General features: G+C 39.0%; 1 protein-coding gene across 1 annotated transcript; it reads left to right on the forward strand.

The window, feature by feature from the left end:
* The first annotated feature begins 22,566 nt into the window (after window positions 1-22,566).
* LOC141655375 (uncharacterized) lies at window positions 22,567-23,517 on the forward strand. The gene has a single exon (XM_074462460.1). It carries the CDS (start codon window positions 22,567-22,569, stop codon window positions 23,515-23,517), a length of 951 nt encoding a protein of 316 aa, XP_074318561.1.
* Window positions 23,518-24,270: the final 753 nt, after the last annotated feature.

Raw genomic sequence — 24,270 nt, forward strand, 5'->3', positions numbered from 1 at the left:
CAAAAACATGCAATGTGTATTCTCTGCCGGGTGGCCGGCTGCCGGTCCACCGGCAGAGGATCCAGGCTATAGTCAAATAACTTCAACATCTCACATTGTGTATTCTCTGCCGGTTGACCGGCTGCCGGCCCACCGGCAGGGGATACACCCTATTATAAAAGACACCAAAATCTCAAGTACGCGCTGCCGGTTGGGTAGGCCGGCTGCCGGCCCACCGGCAGGGGATTACAAAGGCTTAATTCTCCATTTTTATAAGTCAGAAATGCACAGACGCGCTGCCGGTTGGGTAGGCCGGCTGCCGGCCCACCGGCAGAGGATCTCTGTACGCGAGAATGCATCAAACACTCATCTAAAGTCTTCCAAATTCAACCATCTTTCATTTAATCATTTCATACTTCTCCAATATGATGAATACTCATAAAATTACCACTTTGAAGATGTAATTAACATATGGGGTTGTTCATTAATCATTAAAAAGAAGTTTAATCATGTAATTATGAGAGGATTCCTTTAAGACAAATCTCATATTTCACCATATTAGAACAAGGCATGAAATTACTCATTTAAACATGTGAGAATCATCATACAAGTCATCTACTCAACACCAAATCACCACAAGGCATGAAAGACACCAAATTTAACATTCATATGAGTTTAATACTACATAATTCACACAATTTTAACATAAAAGTCGAGTAACCCATCACCGTTACCTTTTTGCACTTCAATCTTCTAAAGACTCGTCAATGATGTAGCTATCCTCCTCCGGGTTGTCCAAGTTCTCCCCTAAACACAAAAACAAAGGTATTAAGTCAAGAATCCACATCCTTGTAAGATGAGAATTTCGAAATAGAGGAAAAGATGGCAACTTTCTTACTTAGAAAGAAGGGAAATGAGAAAAGGAAGAGAATGGCGCGAAAAGGAACGAGATTGGTGAAGAATTGAGTGAGATATGGTGATTTTAGGGTTAGTAAGGGAAGGTTCAACAATGGTGGGGTGGTTGTTGGGAAATTTCAGAAATTACAAGTGAGGGAGATGAAGTTGTGAGGGTTTAGGTGAGGTTTTGTGTAGAGAAAAGAGGGGAAAAAGGCCCATGAGTCAAGTTAAGCCCAATAACTCAAAATGAGTCGGTATCCACTAGAATTTTCGTCCCAAGTCTACTATAACTCGAGTCGGATAATAATATTATTAAAATCTACGCTATTATTACCGTTACACGGCTACGGCTATATTTTATGAAAATAAGCTTTAAATAATAATTATTTAATATAAATTACTTAAAAGTTTATTTAAAAATATAAGGAAAGCGCGGGGTGTTACAGTCTCAACTAAAATGTAGTACAGGCAGTCAAGTATCGAATCCACAGGGAGGTAATGCAATTATAACTGTCTAATTCTAATCCTATGGTAACAATTGGGGGTTTGTTTGAATTTGGTTCTAAACTACGAAGTTTGAAAGGAAAGAAAATTAAGGGTAAGAGCAATAAAACAATAAAATTGATTTAAACTATCAAGAAGAGAGGGACATGTCGGGAATTCGGTTCACTACGGTAGTCCAGTGACTCAACTGTAAATGATTCAGACGAACTAATGTGAGACGGATGTTGAAAGGTCCTTTCGGTACACTTTCTATCCTAAAATACCACTAACTTAACTTTCATCCTCATTAGGGTAGTCTACTGTTTGTAGCAGGCCTATTTAGTCCAATCTTTCGATCTAGGATTAATTTTAGCCAGATTAATGAGTGACATAGAAGCGTGCACTCAACTAAGTCGTATGATTACAATTAAATTGCAATAGTGACAGAATCTCGTAATTAATTCGTCTAATTCATTCACTACATCGTCACATTTCTACCGCAGATCCCCTAATCCCAACATGAAAGGGGTTTAGCTACTCATATTCTTAATTAAACTACAGCAATTAAAGTTTCAGCAGAAAACATAATGAATAAACAATAAATTGCAATAATGGAAATTAGGGCAGAAGAAATAATGGAACAAAAGCAATTAAAAGCAACAAATGATTAATTATTATTAAGAAGGAGAAAGGAATTACAATCCAAGCGAATCCGGCGTAAAGAACACGAAATCCGAGTAAAAGCAATCCCGAATAAGAGTAACAGTAGAGAAAAGCAAAGCAACGTACTAAAGTTTACAGTAGAGAGTTTGATAATATGAAAGATGATGCTAATTAACCTAGTAAAGCGTGCTTAAATAGCAAAGGAAATAAGTTTTAGCGAAATAAAACATCACGCGGGCTAATTAAAGCCCAAACCCATAAAAACCACTCGATCGAGTGGATTAAAACCACTCGATCGACCAACTCTTGAGCAAAATCCACTCGATCGTCCTGATAATTACTCGATCGAGTGACAGGCCTTTCTGCAAGCTAAGGATCGAGTAGTAAACTACTCGATCGACCACCAGAGGGAATGAAAACCACTCGATCGACCTGTAAAACAGCTCGATCGAGCACTTTATCTTCATTTCAGCTCACGTCTTCACCTAAGGGCCTCGTAATGCGTGCCACGACGCTTCCAAATGCAGTATCTCACTCTGCAATAATCCCGTCTCCTCTAAATGCATGCAAAAAGGACGAAAAAGGGTACGATTCCTGATACGTGCATTTTATATAGTCTTTTTAGCCTATTTTATGCACGTATTTCTATGCTTTTATCGTGGTTTTATGCTACGAAATGCCCCGAATATGCTACTTTGGTGTATTTTGTCTTATTTGCAGGAATGGACCATAAAGTAGTGAAATCAAGCCTTTTACCGCTCATTTAGCATGCATTTGGAGGAAGAGTGAATTTAGAGCGGAAATGAAGCTATTTTGAGATGCGCATTGGAGTAAGGAAGTTAGGCGAGCCAACAGAGTGCTTCAATTTGCTAGTTCCTGCTTGTAAGAGCCATATCTCGAGTTCTACAACAGATATTCAGGTGATTCCAATTGGAGATGAAAGTTTGTCCTTTTAGCTTTCCAATGCCACCGGAATCACCCTGTTTGACCAAGTAACGAAGAAATGGCAGCCGTTTGAATTTCAGTGCGCGAAGCAGGAATTACGCGCTGAGAAGTGCTCGATCGAGAACTATTTCTACTCGATCGAGAGCCCATTTGCTCGATCGAGAGCCACTTCTTCTCGATCGAGTGGTTTAGGATGAATAAGTACTCGATCGACTATTTTTCCTTTCGATCGACCAGTTCCTTTTATGCCTTTGCTCGATCGAGTGATTTAGTTACTCGATCGAGTGGATTTTGCTGACGGGCTGGGCTTTTTAGTTATTTTCCGTCATTAGGTTTAATTAAACTCCTAATTTCTTATAAATAGGAGTGAGGTCGTCAGTTTATGCATCTCTTTTTATCCGGAGACACTCTGACTCTCTCTTTTCTCTTGGAACGATACACTGTTACTTTGCATTTTATTCCGGATCATTATTTCAGTAATTTCTTCCCTCTTTTCTCTCTTTTTATTTAATGTTTATTATTCCCTCTCCCTCATTATTTATTGTTCTTATTTACTCCATGTCTAGCTAATTTCCTTAGTATGTTAGGATTAGGGAAGCCGTGGTAGCAATGTTTTAACTGACTTATATAGATTAGTCTTGCGATAGGAATTGTATTAGGCAATTTAATTGTTATCCGGTCGAATGAATGCATGCAGGAGACCATAAATCTAGTTAACCCCGACCTAGATCGAAAGATTGGAAGGGAAGACTTGCTTAATTACAATAGGGTATTGCAGTGAGGGCGAAAGTTAAGCTGTTTACGCTCTAGGGCGGTTTAAGGACCGAAAGGTGACGACCATAGCTCCTCTTATCAATAGTCTAATCGCCTTAGTATTCCCGATAGTATAGGATCTGATAGCTGCCATGGTGGACCGACTCTTAGCATACTTCCCTTCTCTTACTGTTAATTCTCTTATTCATTTCCTTTGCATTAATCTCTAGTTTAGTTAAATCAATCAAACCCCAGCATTATGACATTTAGACAGATAAACGGACAAATAGATAGTACACCGCCTCCCTGTGGAGATCGACCCTACTTACCGCTGACTTCTGTTAGTTGTACTTAGGTATTTATTTTTGGTACGAAACGACAGTATCAAATTTTGGCGCCGTTGCCGGGGAGGCAATCTATTTATTTATTTGTTAAATTTTATCTGTTTTTAGCCTCAGGGGATTTTTCCCTTGAGGCCGTTCTGATCTTTTTCCTTGAGTGCTGTTTTGATAGGCCTTACAGGTACTACCTAGACAGTTCTAGGTGAAAGACCGTCAAAGGGAAGGCTTGAGTACCTTTGACCCGTCACCGATGTCCCATTATATGGAACAGTAGGTGATCATTGCGGGAGATGTGGTCTGCCGAGCACAATGCATTTTGTAGTTGTGCCGCCACATCCATCCTATCAATGGCCACCGCAACAAGATCCTCCTGAGATACAAGAAGAAGAGATTGCGGAGCTGAAATCTTTGATGGAGACACTTGCATTCCAAGCGCAAGAATACTTCTCGCGAATTGATAAGCTCGAGTCTGCAGTTGCTCAGTTAGCAGCTGAGATGAAGATAGAAGAGATCGCGGAGTGGACATATTCAGTGGCGACACTTGTATCACAGATGCAAGAGTGCAACACAAATATGGACGCTCGATTCCATGAGCTCGAGGCTGTAGTTGCTCAGTTAGCAGCTGAGATGCAAGAAGAAGAGGTATACCTTGCTGAGAGCGGTTTTTCCCCCGAAGAAACCGTGTTGCTCAATGCTGAGGATGACTTCTATGATTCGGACGACGAGTTCCTATCATATTTCACTGCCCCACGCGAAGATTTCAGCCCTGTACAGGAGGAATCACTCGATCGAGTGACTTATATAGGTCGATCGAGTGATTTTCCAGGAGAAAGTGCTCGATCGAGTGAACATTCTACTCGATCGAGTGGAAATCAGGAGGAAACTGCTCGATCGAATGAAGATTCTACTCGATCGAGTAGTTTGGCCATTGGGAGCTTTGGTTCGTCATTTGGGCTTGATTTTGATGACGATTTTGACGATGATAACGGTTATGGTGAATCCCCCTTATTCAAAGCCGAGTTAGATGCGCTTGAGGCTGAGATTTACGGGACGGATTCCACTGAGGGCGACAAAGGGACAGCTGAGTCGGTAATTACTCCTAGCACGGAAGAGGTAATGAATTCTTTTGTCTATGATTCCGTCATTAAGAGTGATCAACCTGAGGTAGTAAACGGTAATTTCATTATTGTTTGTAAATTGCCTCGTCTTATTCATGCTTCCTTTTTCAAAGCTATACCCTCTCATATGTGGACGCATAAATTAGCAATTTCTCACCATCCTTGTCATTTTAAAATTGTTAATCTGAATTGGAGTCCTAAATTATCGTCAATTGCTCCGTCGCTCCTTTATTTTGTGGATAAATTTAGGAGCGCACATAGGAAATTAGTTAGACTTAAATGTGCACATATTTTTATTTCCTATTTCTGTAATCCACTTTTGTGCTACTTATGTTTTTGTGTAGCACATGCGCAGGTTTATGATTTAATGCTGCGCGCTTTGAGCTGTTTTGATTGTGATTAATTAGAGAAGCTTGAAGAAAAGAAGGTCGAGCTGGGACCTGTCTGAAGCTAGCGCTACCCGGGAGGCAACCCGGCGATTTTATTTTTGCATTTTAATTCATTTCAGTTGTAATAAATGGTTTTTATACCATAGACTATCTCAGTATGCTTGTTTTTGTCAGTTGCGGGCTGTTTTTCATTGCATTTTGCAGGAATACGATGAGGATCACTCGATCGAGTACCTGTTGTACTCGATCGAGCACTTTTGCTGCCAAATCCATTCGATCGAGCATTTCCTCTACTCGATCGACCACCTGCAAAAGGAGAACCACTCGATCGACCTAGTTACCTTTCGATCGAGCAGTTTTTGAATGCCCAGTTCACTCGATCAGCTACTATCCCTCTTGATCGAGTGCTATTGACTTAGATTAGCTTCCTGAGACGGTTTTCCGGGCCCTTAGCAACCTCCCACTTCATGGTCGGTTTGGGGAGGTCCCTTATTTCGCGTATCTTGTGAGTTTTCCATATTTACTCTCTTTCTCCTCTAGTTTGCGTTTCCTTTCCATGTTTTGGTACAATGGGGGCATTGTACGGTTTGGTTTGGGGAGGTTATGCATCCATATCTGTGTCTGCATCTTGTTTTTTATTGCATTTCTGTTATCACGTTCAATTTCAGTATGCATTGTTGTTTCTTTTCATAAAAATCAAAAATCTCATAAAAAATGAAAAATTTTCAAAAATTCAAAAATATTCACGTTTATTTTAGCATATAGGTTGAGTCGGAACGGTAGATTTCCATGATGATATTGCACTGCGTTTGTCTTTTTGCTTAAGCCTTGCATTAAACTATTATTCTTTTAGCTTTGTCTTATTGCATATCTACGAGTTAATGTTTAATTTAGCTGAACGAATAGACTTGACCTGAAATTTTGGCAACCTACTTATAATTTCTAAGAATTAGAGCCTTATAAACTGGTGTCATTTATGACCAGTTTCATGTAGGATTGTGAGTAGTTACTCCTTGCATAACATGTTCATCAATTTGCACATATATGAAATTCAATTGCTTTTTGCCGTCATACATTCGGGTTAGTGGTTGGTGTCACATGCAGGGAGGTGCTTACATTTTCCCTTTTCTTTCATTTTTACCCATAAACTCCACATTAGCCAAATTTGCCTGTTGACCTTTAGCTACATTCCAAATTTAGCCTGCCTTGTCAAGCTAGTTTAGATTGTTCTGCGGTATATTGTCTATAGTATCAAATGTTGGCGCGTATTCTGTTGATTCAGAGTTGGTAATTTATGAAGGAAAGGAGGATGATGAATAAATGACATGAAAAAAGAAAAAGAAGAAAAGAGAAACCGAAAAAAAAAATAGAAAGAAAAAGAAAAAAAAAAGAATGTTGTTTGAGACGGTTTCTGCTCCTATGTTCTATCTTACATTATTTGAGGAGTGAGTTCAGTTTGGTTTGGTGAGATTTATGCCAATTGAAGGGCATGTGCTTAATCCCATAATTGCTTAAGAATCGGATGTTGATATATGGTTTTGTTTAGGTACTAGCTTGATCACCTATACCTCCACATTCCCATAAATGTTTTGCCTTTTCTTACCCATTGCCTCACTTTACCATATTTTTGTAAGCCCTCGGCTGTGACAAGACCTCGTTTGGTTGGAATGTGTGTACGGTAGCTAGAATTGTCTATCATATTAGTTGCATGCATGTTTATGTGGGTCGTAGTCTAGGTGAGCGACTATTTTTCTTCTTCTCTCTTACATTCATTTGCCTACCCTTTGCTTCATGAGAGAAGAGTGACCCGTGAGAGTCCATTGTTAAAGGTCTTGCAAGGTCGACGGTTCAGCTTTATTATAGACATCTTACAACTCGTTTGCATTTGACTATTTGCTATAGGTGTTAGTTTGTCTGCATTAAATTGGCTTAAGTGGGCATTTGTAGCTAGCTCTGAGTTATCTTTTCCGTTCCTTTAGTTGCGCTCATATCTACAAAATAGATAAAACGAACTAAAGTAGCCAATTCGGGGCAAAATACCATGGAAATGGTACAAATATGCATAGAAATACGTGCTGAAATAGACTAAAAAGACTATATAAAAGGCACGTATCAATTATCAACCCAACTCGTATAGTTAACTCTAACTATAACTCAATTTGAATATCACTAGATATTCGATTTTGACTATCTTAAGTTTCTAAGAAAGCACTTGATTGTTCTTCTAGGTGTTCACACAACTGAACGAGTAAGAAACAATATGAAGTACTATTATCTTATGACGTAACCTTAAGAAAGATAAGCAAATTAAAGAGCACGACTTTTCGTAATATTTCCAAAAGCAAAACAATAAAACAATTAAAAATTAAACTCAAATATGTTTGCAAGGACTGTTGTATTTCGAAAAGCTTGTTTTGAATAAGGAATGATCAAGTGTATTTATAGTAGAAGAGAGAACTAGGGTTTGCACGAAACCCTAGGATGCCGTGAGATAAGCGGCAAGATTTGCAAGAGATAATTTCTTATCTCTTTCCTAATTTAATCCAAGATATTATAGTTTAGGTAAATAAGATAAAAGTGAATCTTATTTGTTTTCTAAAACTATATCTTTAAGATGTTTAGATAAGTAAACAAATCAAATCATATATTATTAAGATAGGAAAATATCTTATTTTAAATATAAGCTAGATTTGATTAGATAGGTTACTTATACACAACAACTCACACGCCCCAACGGTTTACAGCCCACGGCCGAAACCCTAGGCCCGTGCTCATCTTGGATAAAAATCTCTCTTCTTGGATTAGGGTTAGGTTAAATAAGCTAGCAAACCCTAGGTAGCATGACGACCCATAAGTCGTTTTACTAACCAATAGAGATATGCAAATTATCCATTATAACAACCCATATATAAACTCTACTATAGATACAAATGATTTCGAAATATGTTTAAAGAATTTTAACCTTTGAAAAGTGATTTTAAAACTATGAAAATCGTGCTATTAAAATGCTACCTAAAGTTATAATAGAAACAGCTATAACTTTAAGTTTGGTGAGTAAAGTTATAGGTGAAATAGCTATAACTTTACCTTCCCAATATTCTTATCTTAAGATACCGTCATTAGATGAAGACCTATACTAACTAATCTTCCTGGAGATCTTCAGTGATAGGATCTTCTTTATATCTTGACCAAAAGCTCTTCATCTTGACCTTTGTTAAAGACTTGATCTAGCCTTTTGCTTGAGTGATCATCATACTTGAAACTTGTTACAGTTACTATGACGCTTTAAGAATCTTCAATGTTATAGCTCAAGCTGCTATAACATTACTTGAATGATACCTCACAAATCTTCAATATTATAGCCGAGAATGCTATAACATTACTTGCTAAACTTGTAAACATAAGTTAATCTAACAAAGACTAAACAAACGATTACGAGCAAGAGTTTATATAAAACGAGGCACACACTTGTCATTATCAAAACTTAATCATATATCTATATGGTCCAACAAATTCCCCCTTTTTGATGATGACAAGTCTCTTACGATTTGTGACTAAGTCTAAGTTCCCCCTCAACATAATACTTATAAAAGTCATAGACAGTTGAACGCAAGAACAATCACTTATATACAAAGTATAGCATCTAAGGACCTTAAGAGATTAAAGGTTCCGACAAGGAGCAAGCTTAGGCAAATACTTAAGTCACAAGAATTTTCTTCCCCCTCTTGACATCATCGAAAAGACGAGAAAAGACGTAAAATAACTAGAATAATATAAGTCGAGACAAGGATTAAACATGCAAAGAAAGATTATAAGATGAGAAAATAATCTACATAAGCATGTCACATAGAAAATAAGTGTACTACAAACCAAACTAGTCTAATTGCCAATTGGGCCGAATAAAAAACAAGTTACTAAGCCATATGGGCCGAATGAAAAGCAAGCCAAAATGGGCCGAATTAGACAATTATTCAAAATATAAAGTCTAATAAAAGAAAGGCAAGGAAAAGATGATGACGGGTTAAGGGTAGTCACGTTTCACGACATTGGGGTTCACATAACCGGGACGGGTCCTAAACTCAAGAGAGTGAAGACGATCAAAGCATGAACGGACATGGTTAGCTTGTGCCGTGAGACACCTCTCGAAATTAAGAACTTTCAACGACAAGGCTTTAATAGCCTCGTAAACAACCCTCATATCCTCATGCATAGCCTTCCCTTCACGCCATATTGCCCCACCTTGACTAGATAAGTTAGCCAAAGATCCAGAGTGACGAACACACTCTTTGGCCGCCCTAGCGGCATCCTTAGCCATAGCATCAACCCGAGCTTCTAACCCATGCAAATAAGACAAGACTTCGCCAAGATCCGAACCCTTCGAACCCGAAGCCCCATTCTTGTCTTGTCCCAAACCCGAGACCAACTCCGCAACCATCTTATTTTGTGCATCCATTTTCTCACAAATACTTGCCATGAACGATTCCAATTTTTGTTCGACAACCGAGACCACATCCGACGATTTCTCCACCACATTCCCTTTTGCCAAAAACACCAAATCGGGTCCAATGGCACCCATCTTCATCAATTTAAGATGAGTGTCACACATCTCATCTTTCACCTTTACACCATAGCTAGAAGTCCCAATTACCCCTTTTTGTTCCAAAAGCCGAGAGACCCACATACCATACGGCAAATCCAAAGTAGTATAAAACTTTTCCTCAGTGACACAAATACTTGTTTGAACGATTTTATGAAACACAAAACGAGGAAGACTAACTTTGGACCCTTCAAGCCACTTAGACATCAACACCATCTCATAACTCGACAATTTATCATGACCACCCCTCATTGGAACAACCGTGTTCCAAAGGAAATTAAGAAAGAATTTCAATTTTGGAGTAAACGACCCCGCAAGCATGTTACTTGACCCCGTAACGTCAACATCAAACGACTTCTTAATTTTAAGCTTTTCTTCCTCCGTCACATCTCCCCATTCCGCACTCGGATTTATTTCGATCCCATCATCAGGGACCGAAAACAGAGTACAAAAATCGGCAAAGGAGATTTTAACTTCGGAATCATTCACCACCGCATACAACACGTTATTTTTGACGGAGACGGAAGAGTAAAATTGGATTACCTCAATAGGATAAACCGGACCAACAAAGGAACAAACTTTCTTCCATTCTTGAAAATTCAAGAAATCCTTAAAAAATTGTAAAGCTTCGATTTTTCCATACCATTTGTCGGAGTAGGAACGACCACCATGAATACCGTACCGCATAACATAATTGACACGGGTTCTTTCATCCGCGGTGAGTCGAAGCTTATCAAGCCCCGTTGATGTTGCATTCTGCATGTTCTCTCGAAACATTGCCCTTTGATGACCTTCTTGAGTAGCTACAACCTCGGTCTCTTCCACCGAATCTTCAAACCCTACGGCCTTCTTTTTTCCTTTGTTTAACTTTCGTCTTTTCCCTTCTAAGTTAGGATCAACCCGGTTATGATCGGGGTTAGTTGGTTTTTGGTTTGATGAAGGTGAGGGAGTTTTGAGAGGAACATAGGTTTTGTTGCATGGTGGTTTGGAGGACCCGGTCCGAGTTGTGGACCGAGTTGAGGGCGAGTGGAAGCGAGTTGAGGGAGGAGTCATGATGATTGTTGGATTTTGGAGGTTGAGTGTGTAGAAAAGTCTAAAGGTAAATCTTTGGGTGTTGTCTGTGATTGTGACGGTAGGAGGTGAGTATTTATGGGAGTATTAAATCAATTATGGTAAAAGAGTTTTAAGGGAAATAGGAAAGTGGAGGTGGCGTGTGGAGGTAGGTAAGTTTTCCTTTTTTTTATATATAATTACCATAAGATAAACGAGTGGTTAGGGTAGATTGTAAAAAAGATATGATAAGATATGGTAAGATATGGCAAGAGATATACAATTATGGAGAATTTCGGTTAAGGCAAGAAACTGGAAGCAATTGGTTACGATTTTTGGTTCGTAATAAAACTTAAGATATACATGACTAGAAAATGGAATATTCTCATAATATAATATAACATTTGACATAAATAAACTTGCAACGAAAAATACGGACACAGTTATACAATCTCGTCAAATCTAGTCAGTCATATGGAGAATAAAATATTTGTGACAAGTTTAGTTACCACCAATTAAACCAATTTCCAACCGTAAAATCTCAAAACGTTCTCTAGCCAATGCTTTGGTAAAAATGTCAGCCCATTGTTTTTCTTTACTACAAAATTCCAGTCTTATGTTGCCCTTATCTACATGATCCCGTAGAAAATGGTGTCTAATGTCTATATGCTTAGTTCGTGAGTGCTGTGCAGGGTTCTTAGATATAATTATGGCACTCGTGTTATCACATAAAATAGGTATACACCCAACATTAACACCGTTATCACATAGTTGTTGCTTAAGCCATAAAAGTTGAGAACATACCAATCCAGCAGCAATGTATTCGGCTTCAGCTGTAGATAACGCAACGGAATTTTGCTTCTTTGACCCCCACGTTATAATAGACGGTCCAACAAACGTGGCTATGCCAGAAGTACTTTTTCTGTCAAGTGAACAACCTGCATAATCTGCATCTGAATACTTTATGAGATCGAAATTACACTCAAGAGGATACCACAGATATAATTTAGATGTACCGATTAAATACTTCAAGATTCTCTTAACTGCAATCATATGCGATTCTTTAGGGCACGATTGGAATCGAGCACATACGCATACACTAAACATAATATCCGGACGACTTGCAGTTAAATAAAAAAGTGAGCCAATCATACCTCGATAAGTCGTCTCATTGACAGACTTACCGTTTTCATCCAAAGTCAACTTCTTCTCAGTACCCATAGGAGTTGGCTTAGAGTTAGAATTTTCCATACCGAATTTCTTGATTAGCTCTTTGATGTATTTTTGTTGGTGTATCATAATCCCTTCAGGGTTTTGTTGGATTTGGAGTCCAAGGAAGAACTTGAGTTCTCCCATCATGCTCATCTCGAATTCTGAGGTCATTAAATCTGAAAAATACTTGCATAAAAGATTATTAGTTAAACCAAAAATAATATCATCAACGTATATTTGTACAACTAATAGATCGGAATCCTCAGTTTTCAGGAATAGGGTTTTATCGACAGATCCTCTTTTAAAGCCACTTTCACGAAGATATTTTGACAATCTGTCGTACCATGACCTCGGAGCTTGTTTCAAACCATACAGGGCTTTATCTAATTTGAAAACATGGTCTTGAAACTTGCTATCGAGAAATCCTAGGGGTTGTTCAACAAAAACCTCCTCATTCAAATAACCGTTAAGAAAAGCCGTCTTAACGTCCATCTAAAAAAGTTTAATTCCTTTATGAGCAGCAAACGCTATTAATAATCTAATAGCCTCAAGTCTGGCTACAGGAGCGAAGGTCTCATCATAGTCAATTCCTTCTTGTTGATTATACCCTTGTACAACCAATCTAGCTTTATTTCGTACAATAACTCCTGTATCGTCCAGCTTGTTCCTCAAAACCCATCTCGTACCAATAACTGTTCGGTCTTTAGGTCTTGGAACCAAATGCCACACTTTGTTCCGTTCGAACTGTTGAAGCTCTTCTTGCATAGCAACGATCCAATCTGGTTCGGCAAGTGCTTCTTTGATATTTGTTGGCTCAATGGTTGAAAGAATGGAGTAGAATGAGCAAAAGTTGTTAAGTCTTCTACGAGTTCGAACGTCTTCATTCAAACTTCCTAGGATGGTTTCCATTGGATGGGAATCCTTATATTTCCATTTCTTTGAAACCGGAGGCACATCTTCATTTGAACTAGTTTCATCATCTTCGAATGATCGGGGTTCAGGCCTTGTTCCCCCTGAATCCAAGCCTGGGGTTATAACAGAATCAGTTGTAACATTGGACTTAGTTCGTTGATTTGGAGTTGAACTTATAGCTTCATCAGTTATAACTTTATTCTCTAAACTTTTAGATTGAGACGAGGTTTTAGTATCATCAACTAAACTCTCCGTTCTCTTTCCTTTATCATTCGAAGGGCTTCTTTGTTCATCATTTGTGCCCTCAATTTCTTTATCTTCCTCATACAATTTTGGAAGTCCATCCCTGGATAATCGGAAATCAGGTTCGTTCAAATCTTCTTCCTCATCTTGTTCAGCTTTGTCAAACATATTATTCTCATAAAAAACAACATGAACACTTTCTTCGATGCATAAGGTTCTTTTATTGAAAACCTTATATGCTTTACTATGATTAGAATAACCGACAAACGCCGCTTCGTCACTTCTGGGATCAAATTTGCTTAATCTATTTTTGCCATTATTATGGACAAAACATTTACTCCCGAAGCAACGTAGATGTGATATGTTAGGTTTACGTCCCCTAAGAAGCTCATAAGGAGTCTTCTTGAGAATGGGTCTAATCAAAGCTCGATTATGAACATAGCATGCAGTACTAATAGCTTCAGCCCAAAAATTTCGAGGTATGCCACTACACAATAACATTGTACGTGCCATATCCTCCAATGTTCTATTCATACGCTCAACAACACCGTTTTGTTGTGGGGTTCGTGGTGTTGAGAAGTTATGCCCAACACCATTCTCCCTACAATATTCTATAAAAGCTTGGTTATCAAATTCGGTGCCATGATCCGTACGAATGGAAACTAATTTAGATTTATACTTATTTTGGGCAAGCTTCATTAGAACTGCAAATTCTTCGAAAGTCTCATATTTTGAATTGAGAAAGATTGGCCAAACAAATCTGGAATAGTCATCAACTAGAACGAAGACATACCTGGATCCACCTCTACTTCTTACCTTCATTGGGCCACAAAGATCCATATGCACGAGTTCTAGTGGTTCCTTTGTACTTACCATTCTCTTGGGTTTGAATGATGATCTCACATGTTTGCATCGGGCACATGAATCACATAATATTTCTTGATCGAATTTGATTGAAGGAAGTCCTTCAACCAAGTCCCACTTCTTTAGCTTATTCAATGTAGTTGAATTTATGTGAGCCAATCTTTTGTGCCAAAGGCATGGATCATCTGTCGTTACTTTCATGCATGTGAATGAATTAGTAGGAATATTATTTAGATCAATCATATAAACATTCCTTCTACGGTGTCCTTCAAGCACAACACTACTTGTTCCTTCAATTATTATTCGACAAGAATCTGAATGAAAGACAACTTTATTTCCTTTGTCGCATAATTGAGAGATACTCAATAAATTGTGCTTGAGACCACTAACAAGATAAACATCACTAATAGCATGAGAAGAGGATATTCCTGTGGGAAATAATCTGTATACTTCCCTTAAAATTGAAGGATTATAATGAATTTAATTAAGACGATCACAAGTCATAAATGAAATACATAAACAAAATAAAGGATTCAGAAATAACCTTCGGTCCTAGCAAATACGGCCTAAGAACAATATCAAAATAGATATTCTCCTATCAGTTGCACCCAAGATGATATGAGATATGCCCTTTGATTATGCTAGAAATCGATCCAAAATTTTCGTAAAATTTAGGTTGTTTTTGTGTTTTTCGTAAAGATGAGAGGCAAGGAATTCGGTTAGAGTGAAATTAGGGTTCCAAAAATGCTCTCCCTTTTTCTTCTTATAAAAACCGAAAATGGGTGTGAATAAGGGAGATATTTCTATTCCCTCATTCGGCCCATATCACCGAAATAAGGATTATATTTTCCTTATTTTCGGTTATTCCAAAAATGTATAAAATGTGTATAAAATTTGTTAAATGGGGTTTGTGATCTGTGTGGTGTCCAACAGGAGACTCAACAGCATCTTTTTTTTTATTGTGCCTACAGTCAGAAGTGCTTGCTGGAACTTCAGCAATGGTTAGGCTATACATGTCAGAGAGAGCTTATTAATTGGCTCATTAACTGGAGATGCAGGTCTTTGCTACAAAAGAAAGTCGTCATGGCTGCTTTTGCAACATTGATTTATCTCATTTGGTTCAATAGGAATACTGCACGGGTTGAGGGAGTGGTGCATCATCCTCAGGCGATTTTGTGCAAGATTCAGAGTGTTTTAAAAGGGAAGTTAGAATCTATAGAAACTTGTAAGAGTCATAGAAAAGCGTTGTGTTGGCTGCAAAAGTTAGATTTAGTCTAATTTCTTTTGAGTTGTATGATGAGAATGTGCTTGGTGTAATGTTCCTAATTATTAATACAAGTTTACATTTCACCAAAAAAAAAACTTGTTGATATTAAATATAACTGATTACATTTAATTACGAATTAACAGATTAATTCGTCCAAGCTAACATTACATACATTTAATTAAATATAACTTATTATATTTAATTTATTTAATTCTGATTAATTCGTCTCAACTCATATTATTTAATCTTCATTAAATAATTGTCTCATCAACACATTGACTAACTGTTTAGTCATATTAGGCATCAATGTGATCATATTTCCATAACCACATCTCTCAAACACATCCTATAGGTGTGACCTTTAGGGACCAGTTGATCACCGTCATCTGTATGATAATAACGTCAAACTTTCTAGCAAGCCAACCGTTATTAGGTAAACGTTAATCAACTGATTAAATATACGAAGTATACCCTTTTGAACCAGTAAGAGATTTACAAATGTTATCACACTAATTTGTGGAGGACACAAGCTCCAACAAACTCCCACTTGTCCTCACAAGTGTATGTGCGATAACCGATTCTCATATCCTAAAATTTCTCCCACTCAATGTAAAACAATTTGCAAATCCGCATTCAGAAAGGTCGTATTTTACAAGCGATCATTATCAAGAGTGGTTTCCCCAACTAGAGAGTAACTTTACTGATAAGTGAATCAACATTCGAGCATGGCCATGCATTTCAGTTACAACTCCTCGAGTGGCCCTGAGAAATAACTATACCTGATAAGGGTTGGATATTTTCCTCAACTCGAATCTTGCAGATATAAGCACAGTATGAAATGACCCAGAAAAAATCTACTTAGCCTCCAGTTACGGCAGACCGTGAGAAAGAAATCAAAGTCACCCAAAAACTGCCTTAATCTCAAGAGACAGTCGATAGTCAAAAGAATCGACTCTAGGAACACAATGGATGTCCTATCCACGACCTGGCACCGAATGTTTTAAACATTTAGGACTCCATTACGTTGTCACAAAAAGTTGTCCTACGAGTTATCGTTATAATCTCGCATCTCGTGATCGATCACCAACCGTTTGACTTATGGCTCGTTGAACCCACCATCAATCGATTGCACAATATAATAGCCGGAGTTATCAGCTCACATTGGCGATTACGGACCAAAACAAATATAATGTAATTCATTTCACTTTGTGGCGTTCAATGTTGTCGTACAATCCACATGAAAAACAAAATATTATAATAAAACGATGAAGTTATAAATAGTATATGAAAAAGATAATGTATCAAATCCATAATCAAGTACTACAACTCAGAACGCGTTTAATTCCCATGGAAATGACGTGCCCTACATGCTTATCATAATTCAACGATTCAGTAGTAGAATCTGCTACAACACACTAAGAGTGAAGACGAACCGGACTGAGATCCGTTTGGAAGCTAGCATCTGCGTAACCGGTTGCGCATAGCTTAGTATCTCCTCGATAAGTCAATACCCAATCCATAGTCCTCCGTAGGTACATGGATTCTTTTGGTACCGACTCGTCATACTCAATGCATATGCCACGTCTGGACGTGTGCATATCATGGCATACATGATTGATCCTATAGCTGATGCATAAGGAACACGACTCATGCGCTCAACCCTTCAGCGTCGTGGGTGACCGAGACTTGCTCAATCGCATCCCCAGGACGTCATTGGAAGGTTTCCCTTCTTGGAGTTGGTCATGCTGAACTTATCAAGAATCTTATCCAAATAAGACTCCTGACTAAGTGATAACGTCCGTCGTGATCTATCTCGGTAGATACGGATTCCCAAAATGCGCTGTGCCTCACCCAGATCTTTCATCTGGAAATGGTTCTTCAACCATCCTTTACCCGAAGATAGGAGAGGAATGTCATTCCCAATCAAGAGTATGTCATCGACATACAATATCAAGAATACAATCTTGCTCCCACTCGACTTGATATATAAGCATGGTTCCTCGACCGATCGAGTGAAACCATACTCTTTTATCACCTGGTCGAAACGATGATTCCAACTCCCAGAAGCTTGCTTAAGTCCATAAATGGAACGCTTAAGCTTGCATACTTTCTTAGGATGTTCAGGATCTATGAAACCTTTGGGTTGCACCATGTACAACTCTTCCTCTAAATAACCGTTTAAGAAGGCGGTTTTCACATCCATTTGCCAAATTTAATAATCATGAAAAGCGGCAATCGCTAAGATTATCCGAATGGAACGTAACATGACTACAGGTGCAAAAATCTCATCATAATGCAATCCATGCACTTGAGTGAAACCTTCTGCCACAAGTCGTGCCTTATAGGTATCTGGTTGCGCGTCTACAGAACGCTTTATCTTGTAAAGCCATTTGCACTGTAGAGGTTTTACCTTATTAGGTAAATCAACTAGATCCCACACGTCATTCTCATACATGGAGTCCATCTCAGATTGCATGGCTTCGAGCCATAGCTTTGAGTCGGAACAGGTCATAGCACCTTTATAGGTAACGGGTTCATAACTCTCTAGGAGTAAAACGTCATTCTCCTCGACCATACCAATGTATCTGTCCGGAGGATGAGAGACTCTACCCGACCTCCTAGGTTCCTCAGGAATATTAACCGTATCATTAGTTGGGGGAACAACTTCCTCCATCCGTTCCTCGGTTGTTGGTCCTGGAATCTCCGACAGCTCGAAAGTTCTATTACTCGTCTTGTTCTCGAGAAATTCTTTCTCTAAGAACGTCGCACTAGCCGCAACAAAAACTCGATGTTCGGTAGGCGAATAGAAGTAATGACCAAATGTTCCTTTTGGATAACCTATAAAGTATGTCTTGACCGATCGCGGGCCGAGCTTATCCTCGTGTCTCCACTTGACATAAGCCTCGCAGCCCCAAACCCGAATAAAGGACAAGTCAGGGACCGTTCCCTTCCATATTTTATATGGAGTCTTGTCGCTTGACTTTAGTCGGACTTGGTTAAGTATAAGAGCGGTGACAAAAGAGCAAAACCCCATAATGAATCGGCACTACCGTGTGACTCATCATGGATCGAGCCATATCGAGTAAGGTTCGATTTCTCCGTTCGGACACACCATTCAATTGAGGTGTTCAGGTGGAGTTAACGCAAAACAATTCCACGATCTTTCGTGTGTTGATCAAACTCATTTGAAAGATATTCGCCACCCCGATCCGAACGGAGTGCTTTAACCTTTCTACCCGATTGGTTCTCAGACCTGTTCGGGTATTCCTTGAATTTCTCAAAGGACTCACTTTTATGCTTCATTAAGTAGACATATCCGTATCTACTTAAATCGTCCGTGAAAGTGATAAAATATCTATAGCCATCTCTAGCGGTAATAGACATAGGTCCACATACGTCCGTATGTATGAGTCCTAATAGGCCACTAGCGCATATTCCAACACCTTTGAAGGAAATTCGAGTCATTTTGCCAATGAGACATGATTCACACGTGCCATATGTAGAAAATTCGAATGTGGGAATAGTCCCATTATCGACGAGTTTCTTTACGCGTTTCTCATTTATGTGTCCCATTCGACAATGCCATAGAGAGGTTTGATCTTTGTCACCAACCTTTAATTTCTTATTATTCATGTGTAATACTTCCGTGGTTTTATCTAAGATGTAAATTCCATTCATGGAAACTGCTTTGCCATAAATCATTTCATTAAAAAGAAAATACAACTATTATCCTTTATTGAAAATGCAAAACCGTCTATCTCGAGTACGGAAATAGAAATGCTGTTCTTAGATAAACGGGTACATAGTGTGATTATAAAAATAACTCAAAACCACTAGGGAGTTGGATTACGTATGTTCCCTTCGAGAGGCAAAGCAACTTGTGCTCCATTCGACTCGCAGTCCACATCACCCTTTTCGAGAGGTGTGATGTTCTTTAGGCCCTGCAAATTATTACACAGATGAGAACCACAACCAGTATCTAGTACCCAAGTTCTGAAACTTGCATGGTTAATCTCAATCATATGAATATAAGATGACATACCAACAGGAACGACGCGGCCTGCTTTTATGTCCTCACGGTATACGGGATAGTTCCTCCTCCAATGTCCAGTCTTGTGACAATGGTGGCACTCAATGTCACCGCCCTTGCTCTTTGTCTTGCCCTGTGAGCAACTAGTCTCACCATGCGCACTCTTACCGTTTCCTGGCTTTTTAAACTTTGGCTTACCTACAGCTAGGTCGCCACGAGCCTTGCCCTTACCTTTACCCTTGTTTGAAATCATGAGAACATCCTGCTTCATGCTCCCACTCAATTTCATATCCTTCTGTGCCGTACGAGAAGGAGTGCAGCTCATGAGGACTTTTTTTCAAGTCATTCATGTAGTAGTTCGCCTGAAAAGGGCAAAACCATCGTGAAGAGAATGAAGCATTCGGTCAATGACAATGCTCTCACCGATTTTACAATTCGGTGCCTCCACTTCTCGACATTCTCAATCATGTGAAGAATGTGTGGACTAACCGGTTGGCCTTCTTCGGAGTTTCGCATCAAAGAAGCGACAGGTATGCTCATATGTAACGATTCTCGGTGCTTTTGAGAACTCGTTAGTGAGCGTGGTGAAAATCTTGTTTGCACCTTGGGCAATGAAGCGTCTCTGCAAATTGGTTTCCATTGCAAAGATGAGTACGTTCTTTATCGCACCCGTTTCCATAACGAAGTCATTATAAGCGACTGACTCGTTGACTCTTGCATTGGGGCCTGGGTTGACCGGTATTGGCTCAATTAAGTACTTGAGCTTACCGTCAGCAATGGCAGCATTCCGTAGTGCCGCCTCCCAGTCCGCAAAGTAGGACCCGTCGTTTTTCAGACGTGTGGACTGATTCATCTGGTCCATAAAAATTTTAAGCCAGGACGTGCGATCAAGTGTGGCACTAGGCATTGGGATTACGTTATTTCCAGCCATTTTAGTTGTAACAGTATTATCAAAATATACGTGTTCTACAGTGCGAGAAGAAGACTAAAATAATAAGCATGTGCATCGTTTATATTTTTAAGTCTAATGAACTACTGTCATAACGCGAAGACTCAAAACATTTATACAATTGACCTCCCTCAAGAATTATATAAATGATCGCAAGACTCAATTCTCTGTAAATTGATAAGCTAACCTTTTAGCTAATTCTACCGTTAGAATTCTTGGTCGATAAATTTCTGTAAATTCTATCTTTAGTCCATCATAATCACGAGAAACTCTTCGGACTATGATGTTGAGGTAAACTAAGTCAACACAACTACTTACCCAACGTAGAAGGGGTCATATTATGCCTACCGACGAAGAAGGGATTCATAGTTGTTTGCCCTTATAAAGACTAATCTCAATTTCCGTTTTAGAGGAAGAACCCATCAACTTTATTTTAATTCATTTTAAGTGAACTAATATCTAGCATGCGAGAATGAATAAATTAAGGTGATGGCTTAATAAGTCTGTGACATCTGTATGTCCATGAAAACTAACATACAAAAGATAAAAGGCACAGGAGGAAGTTTCTAAAGTGATGAGAGAGAAAGTTAGAGAGATAAAATTCCCTCTAAATTAGGTGGCTTTTTTATCAAGCAATGGCTAGATCCAAAAAAAATCCAAAAAATCATCACAAAAATACGCAGAATTCATCTCAAAATTCATCTCAAAAAAATCAAAATCACGATCCTAATGGATTAAAATCCATCAATAAGGGGAAATCTCATCAACGTCAACTTCAATTCTCCTCTCAGGAGTTTGAGTCTGACTTGGAGGAGATTTTGGAGGAAGAGGAGATTCCAGTAGACGACGCCGTTGAAACTACTGTTGGGGATGCTACGCTCGTTCAAATTACGCAGGCCGATATTGCTGGTGAGGTTAATTTCTGGTCTACCTCTGTCTATTGTTTCGTTCTCGGAGCAAACCCTCCGAGCTCTGTTCTTACGGGGTTTGCGAAGAGGGTTTGGCAGGGACAGGGGATGGATAAGATTTCATTCTTACCCAATGGCATCTTTCTTGTGCGATTTAAAACTAAGGCTCAACAACAATTTGTGCTGAATAATGGTCACTTGATGTTTGATAACAAACCGGTAATTGTCAATCAATGGAAACCAGAGACGGAATTAATAAAGCATGATGTTAAGAAATTTCCGATTTGGATGAAGTTGTTTGGGTTGGATGTTAGATATTGGGGGCTTGAAAGTCTTAAGAAGTTGTCTGGGATTGTTGGAAATTACATTAAGTGTGATGATTCCACGCTTCATAAGAACTTTTTAGGTTTTGCCCGCATTATGGTTGAAGTTGAAATTGGACAGAAGTTTCCTGATTCTATCAAATATTTGGATGAAAATGGTAAGACTCAAACCCTAAGGGTGGGGTACGACTGGTTACCTCTCAGTTGTACTGCCTGTAAAGGAATGGGTCACCTTGCTGAGCAGTGTAGAAAGGGGAATGAGAAGCAGGTGGTGAAACGAGTTTGGAAGCCCAAGCCAGTGGTGGTTCAGCAACAGAAATCTAAGCCTGTTGCTGTCCAGAAACCACAGGTTCAGGCTAAGACTACTCAGAAGGAACCGGTCTTGCAGGTAGTTCATCCTGTCTCTACCACTGAGAATATGCTGACTCCTGTTCTGGTTCAGAAAACACCCCTGGTGGAAAATTCTTTTCCTAGGCGTATCATAACCAAACTTATGAGGAATGACACTGGAAATAGGAGGACCTTCTCTTATAATGGGCTTTCTGTTATGGAATCCATGTCACAGTCTTTACATAAGTCTAGGTAGGGATAGTTGGAAGTATGAGGCATGAGAAGGGGGAGTCTAGTAAGGCTACTTCTGAATATGGATAAGATAGGAATGTGGAACATTAGAGGCATGAATCTCCCTACTAAGCAGCATGAAATAAAGAGATTCTTGCTTCAAAATAAAGTAGGTTTGTTTGGCTTATTAGAAACAAAAATAAAAACCAAAAACTGGAATAAAGTCAGAATAAACTTGTGTGCAGATTGGGCTATTTGCACAAACTCTAGTTTGCATAAGGGAGGGAGGATATGGCTCATTTGGGACCCAAACTCTTTTGATGTAGACATATGTGATGTTACAGTTCAGTGCATACATGCAAAAATTCATGATAAAAGTAGGAAGAAAGTTTTCTGGATGACTGTGGTTTATGGGTTGAACCAAGCTCATGAGAGAACTATGTTATGGAATAGTTTGAGGAGTTACCATAGTATGATCTCTGGTCCTTGGCTGGTGGGAGGTGATTTCAATGCAGACATGGCTAGGGATGAGAGAATAGGTGGTGTACCTATTTCCAATGCTGAGCTTCAACCAATGTTACAGGCTATTCAGGCTTGTAATCTTGCTGATTTGAGTGCCAGAGGATCCTTTTTCACTTGGTCTAATAAGCATGAGAGTGATACAAGAGTCTATAGTAGAATAGACAGGGTGTTTAATAATGCTGATTGGAATGATCTTTTCCCTGATGGGTATGTTCATTTTCTCCCAGAGGGCACTTTTGATCACTGCCCTTGCCTGATTCACTTGGAGGTTGAGCAAAAAAGGAGGGGGAATTATTTCAAGTACTTTAATATGTGGTCATTGGCACCTGGCTACTCTGAAATTGTCAGGAATGGATGGAAAAAGGATTGTCCGGGGACACCTATGTTCAAGGTGGTCACGAAATTGAAGGGTTTGAAAAAAGGCTTGAAGGACCTTAATAAAGAGCAATTTGACAGCATTGAAAATCTTACTCAAGTAGCTGAAATAGCCTTGGGTAATTTCCAGAAATAATTAAGAGATGATCCTTTAAATGAACAGTTGTGTCATAATGAGAAGGAATGTGCCAAGGAAGTGACTGAATTAAAGAAGGCAAGGTTGCAGTTTCTTAGCCAGAAGGCCAAGTGTGACTGGATGAAACTTGGTGATGAGAATACTTCGTATTTTCATGCTGCAATAAGAAGAAGAAGGTCGAAAAATAGGGTGTTTCAGATTAAGGATATGGACAATAAGTTGTGTTCTGATCCTTTGCCTATCCAGGAGGCTTTTACTAATTACTATCAAAAGCTACTGGGTACCTCAACTGCAGTACTACCAGTTAACAAAAAATTGGTACAAAAAGGAGCATGTTTAACTGAGAGGCACCGTGCTATTCCAAATGCTCCAGTGACTGCTGAGGAGGTAAAGAATGCTATGTATGCTATACCAGGGACTAAGGCCCTGGTCCTGATGGCTATAGCAGCCAGTTCCTTAAAGATAACTGGGAAGTTGTGGGTTTGGATGTGATAGCAGCTGTGCAGGATGCTTACCATTCTGGGAAAATCCTGAAACAAAGCAATAACACGATTATTACCCTTATTCCAAAAGTAGAGGTGTTCAAACAAGAATGCGATTCCAGGCCAATTGCTCTTTGCAATCTTTGTTTACAAATGTCTTTCTAAGGTGATTTGTGGAAGATTAAATCAAGTGTTGCCAGATATCATTAATCCCTCTCAAAGTGCTTTCCTGAAGGGTAGGGATATTGTTGGCAACATTCTTATCTGCCAA

The sequence above is a fragment of the Silene latifolia genome, chromosome 5, assembly GCF_048544455.1.
Source record: "Silene latifolia isolate original U9 population chromosome 5, ASM4854445v1, whole genome shotgun sequence".
NCBI classification, from domain to species: Eukaryota; Viridiplantae; Streptophyta; class Magnoliopsida; order Caryophyllales; family Caryophyllaceae; genus Silene; species Silene latifolia.